Source organism: Ascidiella aspersa, chromosome 4 (genome assembly GCF_963924565.1).
Source record: "Ascidiella aspersa chromosome 4, kaAscAspe10.2, whole genome shotgun sequence".
Classification (NCBI taxonomy): Eukaryota; Metazoa; Chordata; class Ascidiacea; order Phlebobranchia; family Ascidiidae; genus Ascidiella; species Ascidiella aspersa.
The window spans coordinates 9,829,336-9,841,946 of NC_139450.1; the positions used below are offsets into that span (position 1 = coordinate 9,829,336).

The 12,611-nt window shown below is 36.2% G+C and overlaps 2 protein-coding genes and 1 pseudogene across 2 annotated transcripts; 1 reads left to right on the top strand and 2 right to left on the bottom strand.

Moving 5' to 3' along the window:
• Positions 1–272: 272 nt before the first annotated feature.
• Positions 273–5,886, top strand: LOC146147088 (alpha-(1,3)-fucosyltransferase 7-like). The gene is made up of 4 exons (XM_083386530.1): positions 273–472; positions 2,646–2,798; positions 3,348–3,533; positions 4,320–5,886. Exons 1-4 carry the CDS (start codon positions 288–290, stop codon positions 4,939–4,941), a joined length of 1,146 nt encoding a protein of 381 aa, XP_083242656.1. The 5' UTR covers positions 273–287; the 3' UTR covers positions 4,942–5,886.
• LOC146147089 (ubiquinone biosynthesis protein COQ4 homolog, mitochondrial-like) lies at positions 5,766–8,078 on the bottom strand. Its single transcript, XM_083386531.1, has 5 exons — positions 7,948–8,078; positions 7,352–7,551; positions 7,172–7,280; positions 6,956–7,058; positions 5,766–6,884 (listed from the first exon to the last, which is right to left on the bottom strand). Exons 1-5 carry the CDS (start codon positions 8,048–8,050, stop codon positions 6,704–6,706), a joined length of 696 nt encoding a protein of 231 aa, XP_083242657.1. The 5' UTR covers positions 8,051–8,078; the 3' UTR covers positions 5,766–6,703.
• Positions 8,079–10,625: 2,547 nt separating this feature from the next.
• LOC146147090 (uncharacterized) lies at positions 10,626–12,523 on the bottom strand (annotated as a pseudogene).
• Between the last annotated feature and the right edge of the window lie 88 nt (positions 12,524–12,611).

Here is a 12,611-nt window from a genome sequence, read left to right on the forward strand (position 1 = left end):
ACTGCTTGAGATACGGTTGTAATGAAATTAATCGGTAATATATCCGCAGTTTCAGGTAACATAATGTTATCTACTTCAAACTTAATTCAAGCATTTTGAAAAGTGTTTCGAAACCATTGTGTCTTCACATAAGTAGGCTACTGCCGACAATTTAACAGTATATTACTGAATAAAAACTACAAATAGCAAGTAATCACCGGAGACCAAATACCACCACTTGAACACGACAATGTTATCTCGATTTTTTCATTGACCGGTAACAAAATTTGTAAAGCAATTCGAAGTCGATGCCACTGATTTTATCGTGGAACCCGTCGTTCGGTGCGGTGAACGGTGTGCGCGAAGTGTGCGGCTGTCATCACTCGTACGACCGGAGCACAGCGAGCTACGCCGACGCCATCGTTTTCCATTTCGCCGAAAACAGAAACTCGCCCACTTGGCTTCCGTGGAAGCACAGAAACCCAAATCAAAGGTAAAAGTCGAGCGTTTTGGTAACGTCAAGCTTTGGTTCGATTTTAATTTCCGCCAACTAAAAAAAGTTGACATCTAGTTTTTCTGGAATCCTTTATGTAGCACAAAAATCCAAATCAATAGCAAAATTAGGCCGGTGGGTAGAATTTGGTAAATTAATCTTACCAATTATTTTTGCGACGCAGGGCACTTACGTTCAGTTTTTCACATATGCTTATTTGTCTTAATTTCGCTAAACACAAATTTCAATAATTATAGTTACTTAGCAAGGTACAATACAGCTTACTTCTCAAACTTATTTAGCAAATGAACGACAAACATAGCAATTGATAAAACAAAGCCAATTCCAAAACCATTGTTACGTCCTGTTAACATTGGTAAAACGTGAACCTGGAGATGTCACAGCCGGTTTATGGCATCGTCTAACACAGGGGTGGGCAACTTATCCGATCGGCAGGCCATATATGGCCAAATGAAGGACTTGGCGGGCCGGATTAAGTACTGTCAAAGCTTGCATGTTTTGTCGCATAATAGCGACTAACGTTTTACTCGTTAAACACAGGAACACTTTTTTGCCGACTTAAAGAATAAACTAAGTACAACTTTTTTATGTTAAAATGTTAATAAAAAAGTTTTTATTTAGTTATATTCAACGACATTTTAACTGTGTTATGTATACGTGAGCTTCAAGAATTTTCCACCCTGTCCAAGTTTATCGCATTAGGCTCAGCTTCGTTTTGCATTATACAGTTGTTTATTTCTGATTTGGACAAATCCATTGAACAGTATTTGCCGTCTGTTTTCTCTTGACAACATTTACTAAAATAAGCAGCGCTTTGTTTTCTTCGGCAATTTATAGTGATTTGACTTTTTGAAATGACAAAAATATCAACTAAGGATTTCAATAATTTTGCATAAACCCAAAAAATAGCTGATTTGTGTTCGACCGATAGTCAGTGAAACATCAAAAACGTGTTGTTGACGACGCCAAGACACTAATGCTGTTGTTTAAAATAATCAATATATTTATAATATGTCAAAATTCTGTCAAAAAATATATTTTTAGGTCAAAATTTATTTTTTTAGTTCAAAAAATAATCGCCCTACTGAGGTTGCGTTTATTAGCGAATTATATTTATCTCTTAACATCCAAACATTCTTTATTATCATTGATGTGCAACCGGAATCATTTGTTTTTCACCATTCGGATTTTGTTATTCAAAAGAAAATACTAATTCTTGCCGATTGGAGTGAAAAAGTACTTGGACATTCAATCCTTGTTAAATTCGCGACACTCCTTCTCAAACTTACGTTTCTGGGCAAATCCATGGGAAAATATCTTCGTAAATTCTAAATGTAATTTCAACACAAAACACAGAATCTAAAAACACAAAGAAAACAAAGAGCCAAAGAATAACTAACAATCTCTATAAATTGACGTAGTAAGCAAGTAGTGGGGGATTGTGGCAGAATGTGGCCGCGGGCCACACTATTATGTAACACCAGAAACTGTCTGCGGGCTGCTCAAAATCTCGTCGCGGACCGGACCCGGCCCGCGGGCCATGTGTTGCCCGCCCCTGGTCTAACAAGAAACAGAAATTAACAATAAACCTTTCGAATTTTCAAACGGATGTTGTTGAAAAGGTGCGTGCAGAAAAGCCTGAATATAATCCTTTCAAGACTTCTAACCCATGCGCATGTGTTATGTATTTTTACTAAACACAACCACGTAAGTTCGTTTTATTTAACGCTGCTAAATTATTCTGTCGAGAAAATAACTCAAATATTAAACTGAGTCCAGTTTAAATGTAGTTGCCCAGATTGTTCCATTCCTAAAGTAGGATTACTTGGTTTAAAACATTGGTGTGCAACGTGCAACCCGAGAGTTAAATGTGGCTTACAGTGCGCAAACATGTGGCCTGCACAAGGCTGAAGTTTTTTCTATGCGTTTGATCAATGAATTAATATACACATACTTGAGTCGTGTTCTTACTCTACTTGCAAAGGGAATAAAAGAGTTCTTACCCCACTTAAAGGGAGAATTTGGCCCAACAGAATAAAAGTTTGCACACCCCTAGTGAAAATTGGCAAAATATATTTACAAGTTCGCAAAATATAATGAGAAACATGAACTCAACTAATGCTACCCTCTGGTAAAAAATATATTTCGACAGATGGGTTTGGATGTGCATGGAACCGCCATGGAACGTACGCAACGTGTTTCAAAAACGATTGACGCCGCTCAATGGAGTGTTCAACTGGACTATGACCTACAGGACCGACTCCGATGTGTTGGCGTCCTACAGAATTAACTACGAACCTGTAGCGTGAGTGCCCGAAAGCTACCTTGCCGAATTCAACAAATTATATTATTCTACAAATATCATAAGAAGCATATCTGTCAAAAAAACGCAAACAACATTATGGCCCGAGATGCTGGCCTCCGTGTTAAGGGTTATTAAAAACAATGTTGTAGCCTACAGTTGTATTGTGTAGTTGTGGGCCGCGTTAATTAAATCCGTGTAGTACAATCATTGTAATCAGCAAGGCAACAATACTCTGAAAGTATTTGAGTCTGGGCCTACGAATACGTTTTGATTTTTACACTGTGGCCAGCTAAACAAATATGCAAGATCCACTTCTAAAAGCGTTCTGCTTTAATAAGTTTTATAGTTTCATTTCTACGATTGAGCGAAAAGCTTGTCGAGAAGTCAATACAATTTGTTTGTATATATAGTGCCACCTGATTACCCTACTGTAATAGTCTTTTTGTTTTTGATTGTTTATCAAGAAACAAATGATGAAAGGATAATTTAGATTTTAGCTTTTCGAGATGCAATTTAACACGATTGATTGATGACTGATTGACTTTGCAGGTCAATCGACGACCTGTTGGCCAGAAAAAGCAACTCGTCTCTATTCGCCGCTTGGGTTGTGTCAAATTGCCACGCGAAAAAGCGCAACGACTTTATGGAAGAGATTCAGCGTTACATTTCAGTCGACGTTTTCGGCAAGTGTTCAGGTCGCGAATGTGGCGATTGCCATTACAAGACGCTCTCAAGGTAAGTTTTTGATCACCCATAAAACTCGGCAAGCCGCGGCTCCGGAGCCTCATGCGACTCTTTCATTTTTGTGTTTGCCCGTCTTCCGTGACTCAGGGCCAACAAGCTTAATTTAGGAAAACTTAGTGTGTCTTACATATTCCATGGAGATACGTTAGGTTATCCGTTAATCGCAGAACTGTAAAACATTAGGCTATCCGTGCATTGCGTTTGTGATAAAGTATAGGCCTACTCAATTAGGTGGCTCAGGGTAAGCTTCAGTTGGATAAATATAACACCTAATGGTTCTTTCCTTCCTAAAGTTTGCCAGTTCGCTACATAGAAGGAACAACCCGTTTTTTGAGACTATATTTTTTTGAATATTATCGATCCACATTATTGCGCTCTTTCGAATGTTTTAAACTTTTGATAAGGTTTGGCGGTGGTATTAGGCTACATTTTTGTTCAAATGAAAAAACTGTAGCTGTTATCATTTTAAAATATAAGGCGTAAGTAATTTATGGCTGGTTTGCTTGAAGTGGCTCGGCTAAAAAAGCACCGGCAAAGTATACTTGAACAAGCTGTAAATATATTTGTGTTGTGTTAATGGCATATAAAACAGACGTACCTTTTCGAACGTCAAAGTCCATTTTTTTTTTTAAAGTCAAAATTTCGTTCGAGTAATTTATGACGCAAAGTGATTTTTTAATGGATTCCAAATAGAAGCGTATATACCGTAATCAATTTTGAGCTAATATTCGAGGCAAGCTTAGTTATCGTTCGTCAAAAGAAATATAAATTTCGCAGGTATAAGTTCTACTTTGCCTTGGAGAACTCGCAGTGCAAGGACTACATCACCGAAAAGTTCTGGTACCGTGGCCTCGGCGGCGGCGCTGTCCCGGTGGTCATGGGCGCCGCCAGGAGCGACTACGAGTTGGTGGCACCGCCCAACTCCTTTATACACGTGGACGACTTCGGGTCGACCAAAGAGCTCGCCGACTACCTTTTGCTGCTGGGCGACAACGTCGAGCTGTACTCAAAGTACCTGGCGTGGCGCACCGACCGCACCTGGAAAGAAAGGTCCAAGATCAAGGCGCGCGACGCTCGGGCCATCGCGCTCAAAGAAAGCATAGAGAGCGGCGACGCCAACGGACTTTGTGCGCTCTGTCATAAGTTGCTTAAGTGGCCGAACGGCCCCACGCAGTCCGCAGATCATCTGGATCAGTGGTGGTTCGGTAAGGGTTACTCGCCGCACGGTCAGCACTTACCCATATGCAAGTCGGATTCGAGCGCTAGCGGATTTCCGCTCGGCTGGGCCGTGACCCTAGGCTACTCGTCGCTTTTCTTCTTGATCTTGACGTGCGCGTTTTGCTGCTCTCGAAGGTACCCCAAGGCGAGTCGCTGTTCCATATTTCGTAGACTGGCGTAACTTGGGTCTGGCGAGTTCAACATGTTGTGTCGTCGGGCTTGGTACGTGTATCGCTACTGTATAAACCTCGGGCAAGGACAGTAGATTGTATGGGCAACGTTATTTATGTATCATTGAAATAAAATATAATATATTTTGCATTTTAAGTTTGAGCGATCGAAATAATCTCAACACACTGGGTAAATGTCAACCCTGTTTTACTAAGAAATTATGTTTAATAACACAAAAACTCATATAAACATGCAATAAATACAAATCAGTGCTAAACAAACATTTAAAAAATCTGAAAAAGTCTCCTGTTAATTACTGGACAATTTGTACATCGATAAGTTAAACAATTCTTGGCAGTGGAAGCAGGGCAATTGTATTACTAGTCGATATCCTACAAGGTTAGGGTACGTTACTAGTGATATAAGGTTTAGTTATTTCAACATCGCAAATTGCGAGGATGTCACAGCTTCTTGCTACTATTGGTTCTGTTTGTTGTAAGGGCCGCGGAATCCGTTTAAAAAAACAGAATCCATCTCGCATCAAAATAAAGCCTTATCCGACTCCAAGCAAATAAACTGACTATGTTGAGTACCGTGTCCGGATTCGACTTAATAGCCATGTACCCAATACCCATCCCCGTGGAAAGCGACGAATACGCATGTGTGCATTGATTAAAGCGTTTTAGCTTGATAAAGTGTGAAATATTTCACCTCGATTTACATGTCCTTGTTTGGCCGGTCTGGTTAATCCAGTTGGAAACAGATCATTATTTATGTAATCCCTAGTCGATTTTTTGCCTTCCAAAACAGGAGAGGTAGAACGTCACACAACTATTCGCAATTGTTCGCTGCGAGCTGTATTCATTGAAAGCGCAGTTATGCTAATTTTTTTGAATAAATAATATACATATAGCAATCTGACAGCATGAAACTTGAAATACAGAGACAAGTTGTTTGACATAGAGGAGTCAGATAATGCTATGGCCACTGTTACACTGTTGGAATGTACACCCCTAACCAAAATAGGTTGGATATACAGCAAACCACTCGTAAGGGTGTCATACTGGTCACAACATGGGCGGAAAACATTTCACCCTTTACAACCTTTGTGTTTTATGGCATTATTTGTTCCGTGCTTGCTATTGTACAAGGGCACGTCTGACTTACCCAGCCCCGAGTCCGACTGGGCAACCCTGACACAAACTCGATATTGTGGGCGTCACTAGACAATATGAAAACATACAACCAAACATATATAATTTTCTGAAACGTATGGTATGACAGCTAAAATAACATTTATTTGTAACAAATAAATCATATTTAATATTATTTAAACATATCAGTTAAAAACGCTATTAAATCGTTGAATTTAATTTAATGTAAAAAGGTAGTCAATTCAGTTTTTCAAAAAAATATATTCACACTTAGTTTTACTTCAAAGAGACAAAGTTGTTTAATATTACAAAATAGATATTGTTAACTTATTCGCCAGCGTAACACTAAACAAGGTAAATGTTAAACATGCCATACTGGTGGGCTTTGGCAAAACTACTAAAACAATCAAACTGTGTTTAATCTAATCAAAGTGCAAAATTTGCTTTGTAAAACGGAAAGGACAAGTTGCACTTTGGTTATAAACATAGAAAAAAACTAAAAAGGGGTCATTTTGGAATTGAGTAGATAATAATTAATATATAGGAATAAAATCTAAATGACCTACAAAAATACACTTTTAATATTACAAAGGAAATAAACCAGCAATACAAAGAAATTCAAGATTTCGTTTTATCCTTTTTTTGCAAAGTTATTAAAAGTTTTTGGCGAAGTTCATCCATGTCTTGATGAAAACATTCTTCAAAATAACAATTCATAAAAAAATCAGCATCCTTTGCTGTCTTTATAACCCATTCCAAGTCGTTTGAAATAAATTTCACTCTCCTACTTCTGTCAAGTCTAAAAAAATATGAATTTAAGGTTTTTTATTTTAAATACCCAAAGTCACATGTTTTTATCCTAGTTTTTACCTAGTAGTGCCACCAATGGCGGCAAGCCAACACATCGGAAGTTGGGTTTGAATTGCTTCGAACCATTTTACTGCCACCTCTCCTCTTAAATTTGTGGGTTGACCTACGATTAAAAAGTAACATATATGTTGCAGGTGTTCTGGGGGTGCATTTTTACAGTCCACTGAATGTTACTTTTAAAAGCAATATGTTGTCAAAGGCAAAACAAATTCCAACCTAGTAACAAATGGTTGAAGTCATGAACTTCTCTGTAGCGCTGTAGAACATATGCAAGGTCTTCATCATCAACGAATCTCACAGGACGTCGTGTGTCTGGGGTGATATTCTTGATGAATATAAAAAATATTCAAAAGCAGAATTGCCAAATTTATATGCTTTAAACATTTTAAATCTCACATATTTGTTTAACATGTCGACATACTGCCGGCCAAATGTAGTTTTAGGAAGGGTTCTAAGCAATTGAAGGTCAACAGTGGAGCTGGATATTCTTGGTCTTTCATCCAAAATCCTTTGTCCCGTTTTGTCAGAGTCCATCTTTTTTTTCATATACTCAAGTGATCTGCAAGCTGTCGTCTCACCGCATACTGCGACCATATCTATCATGCAGATTTAAATCATTATAATAATATAAAAAATAGCATTTTTTATATTAATTTATTGTTGCTCATTACATTTTAACATGTAGCAGTTAAACTCAAAGCTGATCTGATAAATATTAACTTTTGGATTATCTCTAAATTACTGGACAGATTTTTATTTATCTACTTTGACTAACCCATTTTTCAGAAAATATAATTTTTGTATCTACAGGTGTATTTGTACATAAATAATGAAAAACACATTGCACATGTGTGTACAACTTTGGTCTGTGTGTTTGAAGTCAAACCGACCAGCATATTGGGTGGCACACATAACAATATTAGTACACCATCATTTCCTGTGATATTTAAATCTATCCACTTTTATTTAAGTGGTAATCTTATTAGTTTTACCATCTCTGTAGGGATTGAACAGGGCAGTGACTGCAGAACCAGCACCGAGTAAGATTTTCTGAGATAAAGATGTCCTTATATGATGGGCGTATAATCCAGACATGACCAGTTCATTTACAAGTAAAGCTAATGTTGCTAATGTAAATAATTCATATAAATATATATATATAGGTTAACCTCATGTACAATCCAAAACCATTTATGTTGCAACACAAAACAAACAAGGAAAAACATTGTCCCGTCTGTCATTTTTTTAAGAGACAATGTTGCTTAAATTGGTAGAAGCTGCAAACGCCTTTTAAAAAAAATATAGAACATAACATTTTTAATGACTGTAGACTCTTACGTACCCCTTAACTGTTTGAAACAACGAAAATTAAAAAACAACGTCGCCAAAGGAATACAATTTAACTTTAAAATGACCATAATGTCAAGTGTCAACGCTCAACACAGTTCCTAAAGGAGTTTTTATAACAAACTTATTGTTTCTATATTTTAATTCGGAAAACACTACCATTTTATGTCCAAACGCTTATGCAAATTTACCTTAAAATCAGTTATGAATAACTAAAAAAAAATGATAAAAGTTTTTTGAGGGGTAATTTTAACTTGGTATCTTTTGCCAGATTAAATTTGTTTAACGACCCAAATCTCTTATAAAGGCTGACAGAAAACTATTTTGTAAGCTGGCAGCTGGTATTCTAAATGTTGCCACCGAGTCGATGCAATGTATTCCTGGTTATACCAATGGGAATTTCCCATAAAAATACAAAATCCTTTACAATTTTTTCCACCTCCTTATATAGGTATCGGTTATTAATCCCTAGAGCTTTATCTGTCTTTCGTAACAACTAATTGTTTACTATCTCATGCCAATGCGATAGATTGTTTTTTTTACAAAATAAACTATTCTAGTTTTTTACAAATACACTTTTCTAGCAGGTTTAACCAAAAGCAAAATGGTAAAAGAAGCTGCTTTGACAGCCAGACGATGTATGGAGGCACAGGAGAGTGGAATTGTAGATTTATCTACATGTGGTCTTATGAGTATTCCACAAGCACTCTACATGATGTTGAAAAGTACGCCAGTCAAAGAAATTAACATATCGAATAATGATCTAAAGTCAGTTGATCCAAAACTTTTCCTTTCATTTTCAAATATAAGTAGGTTTGGTTGTGGAAAAAACAAAATAAACAAATTACCAGAAGCTATTCTTGAAGTACATGATCTTCTGCACCTAGACTTAGAAGATAACCGGTTTACAGCTATCCCTAAAGTTCCATCATCACTAAAAAGCCTAAACCTTTCCAACAATTTGATAACAAACTTGACCCAAGAGGACATTGAAAGAATCTTCAAAATTGATAAAATCCTGCTTTGTGGAAATGAATTGGATGATGAAACAAAGTTTAAGTTACAAAAATATGAAAACTTTAAGTATTAGCTTTGTATGTTTTGTAGATGCTTTTTTTGTATTGGGTTTTGCATTATCTTGATGTTACCAATTTCAAATTTTGTTATTATTTTTTTTAACATTCTTAGTTAGTTAAATATATCATGCAGCTAATCTGTGATACTTTGCTTCTAAACATTTTAAATATTTTTAATACTGTTTCTTCATGTTCTAAATTTTTTTTCATTTAGTTATTTTGAAGTTCTGTTTTGCTTTTACTTATTCTCAATACCTGGATAAACATAAGTGATTTATTTAATTTAGGTAGTTTGTTTATTCTTTTTGTAAACATACATTGAATAATTTTTATTTTCATAAAAATAGAAAAACTGGATATCGCATAAAACAATAAAACCCTCCAAAACTTTGTACACTAAACCGGATAGTAACTGTTTAAAGTCTGCTATTTGTTATAGTTCATTTTTAATGTGCAACATTGGCTATACTTTAATATATATCATTTGATTTACGAGTAATATAACTGTTATTTATGGTGTGGCTACTTGGTAAATTTAGATTAGGGGTGGGCAACCTATGGCCTACCAATGTAACCAACGTAAATCACCTGGCCAGTCACCTCTTTCACAAACCTGGCCTTAAGCTAGATTTTACATATTTTTTTGCTATTTTAACTACAGAAGTGCAAATATATTTTGTGTCTCGCCACATCTGAGATATACTTTGATGTTTGAAGCAAACATTTTAGCCTAAAGGTGATATGTATGACCTGGAACCATCAATAAAATAAAAGTTTTAGCCAACCTCTGAATGTATTTTTGCGCTTGGCTCAAATTTATTGCATCTTTTAAATATTAACATAACATCTGGGGTTTTTAGCTATTGAATTACATTATAAATAGATTAATGATTGTCTGAAAAGTTTGTTATTATGTCTCTTTAAAAAGTTGATCATGGATAATGCTGTGTAAAAATTTTAAAAACAAAAGGGTAACTTTCTTTCTAAGACTTTCTTGCCCATTTTCTTTAATGTAACATTTTATAATTGCAAAAATCTCAAGTCGATCTGACCCTGATTAACAGTTATTGTAATAAATGTTTAATACACTTTTTAATAAAACAATTGCCACTTAAAATTAAATAGGTTATTTGAGACAATTCCATTTTTGGGTTTGGCCCACGACTAGGAAAAGGTTGCAGACCACGATTTTGGCCAATTCATTGGATAAGTGTTATTGAAAAAATGCTTTTTCTCAGAATGTTAGACAATTGTTAAAATAAAATTTATTCAATACCATTTCTGAACAAAACTTAAAATGCACTTTTTGAAAGAGTCAAACTAAAATGTTTGTAAAAACAAAATTGGTACATTAAAGAAACAGGTATTTCTTGGAATTGGAAATATTTTGGAGGGCATAAAATATTCTGTGCTGGTTTTGGGCATTGTTGTGGTACTTGTTAAAGTAGCGATTTTTTAATATTATTCACATACATTTACGATTGAAGTTTTTTTCAACGATTGTATCGTTTGTAAATAAAGCATGTAAAAGAACAAAATCTCTAATACTGCGCACAATTACTTATAGGCAGACTTGGACAACTAGATTTATTTAGCTTTTTAAAATTATTATTAAAATTAGATTATTTCAGTTTTTCCAAGTTAGATTTGAATTAAAATTAGATCATTTTAGTTTTCTCAAACTAGATTAGAATTAAAATTACTGAATACATATAAAAACAAATTTCAACTAGAATTACATTTAATTATTTAATTTAAATCGCAAATATTTTAATAATAATGTGAATGGTAAATATTCCTGTTGTAATTTTATGCCTTTTGGCAAAATCCGAATTAGATTAGAGCAAACCAGCAATTCACAAATTAGATTAAAATTAGAATTAGCCGCATTTTGCTCTAATTCAGTGAATTAAAAAACTAGAATTATCTAGTTGTCCAAGTCTGCTTACAGGGCAGGCTAGTGCATATTTGACATATCGCGCTGTCGCGAATGACAACAGAACAATGGACGGCGGTGTACCTGCTGCTGTACACTTTATAAAAAAGCGATTAAAACTATGTTTGAACAGTGATCGAAACTAGATGTTTAAAATAAACAAAAACTTTCAACAAATCTGTCTATAAGTGCATGATCGCCCAATGTTAAACACTGCTCGGCAATTTACATGGCATACTTCTTTGTCCAGTCTTTTGCGCTGCTGTCGTAACTTGCCCGATTCGTCTTGTATTGATTGGCGATAGAAGGCACTAATGGATCGTCCGGATTGGGATCGGACAACAGTGAGCAAATGGAAAGCAAGACCTTGGAAACGGTTAGCGCAGGCGACCATTGTTTGTTTAAAATGTCCAAGCAAATGTCGCCCTTGTGCGTTATGTTGGGATGGTATATCTTAGTAACAAACTTAATTTTCGGCGGTTTGAATGGATAGTCAGTTGGAAAGTTTACTAAAAGCTCAAAAATGCCATTTTCATATGGCGTATCGATCGGTCCGATTATGGTAGCACGCCAGCGGTACATGTCCGCATCGTCTGGACTCGCAGAAACATTGGCAGGCGGGTTATTCCGAAGATCTGACATTTCTTTGTTGAGTCGCTTTGCCGCCATTCCACCGCCGGATCGTAACATTAGACACTGGCCTGAAGGTATTCAAGTGCGTCTCCGAATAGGCCTACCTCTACAAAACAAGCTGCACTGCTGGTTGTCTTTTAATTGATGCTGGTTCAACGCAACTATACAGATTTTGATCTAAGCGCTACAGGTCAGTCAGCTGAGCTGCTGACGGCTTCGTATGACGCTTGGTTTTTCGCCTGACGTGTATCCGCTTTCGACGCGCTTTCGTCATGCGTTGGTGACAACACAAAGCCATTCATATTGCGATAGGCTGTAGCCAGGCAGCCGCCAACGCAGCGTAACTTGTCGCAGCAAAACCTGATCCGAGGTCGTGCGTTTAGTCATTGGCGAATGGCTTAATTAGTATATACCGCTTTATGCACACTGTCCTCTGAGTTGATTTGAACCCAGGGCTGGGACATTTCGTGTTGCTGTGATATTAGGCGGAAAGTGATGGTGTGTTAGTTTTGAATGAGATGGTGTTATTTCTAATTCTAACAAAACACAACATACCTGAATCTTTGTAATTAGGCTAAAATAGTTATTTTAAATAGATTATATTGCATTATAATTTAGTATTTAAGCGTTTGGGGCTTATAAGCCTGAATGCCACACTAAACAA

Bases quoted from the DNA above. Each gene is read 5' to 3' on its own strand.
- LOC146147089 (XM_083386531.1), bottom strand. From the start codon at position 8,050: ATGTCTGGATTATACGCCCATCATATAAGGACATCTTTATCTCAGAAA. The intron at 7,281-7,351 runs GTGAGATTTAAA...ATATTCATCAAG, and splicing joins TCGACATGTTAAACAAATAT to AATATCACCCCAGACACACG. The intron at 7,059-7,171 runs GTTGGAATTTGT...TTTTAATCGTAG, and splicing joins CTTCAACCATTTGTTACTAG to GTCAACCCACAAATTTAAGA.
- LOC146147088 (XM_083386530.1), top strand. From the start codon at position 288: ATGCCACTGATTTTATCGTGGAACCCGTCGTTCGGTGCGGTGAACGGT. The intron at 2,799-3,347 runs GTGAGTGCCCGA...TTGACTTTGCAG, and splicing joins ATTAACTACGAACCTGTAGC to GTCAATCGACGACCTGTTGG. The intron at 3,534-4,319 runs GTAAGTTTTTGA...TAAATTTCGCAG, and splicing joins CATTACAAGACGCTCTCAAG to GTATAAGTTCTACTTTGCCT.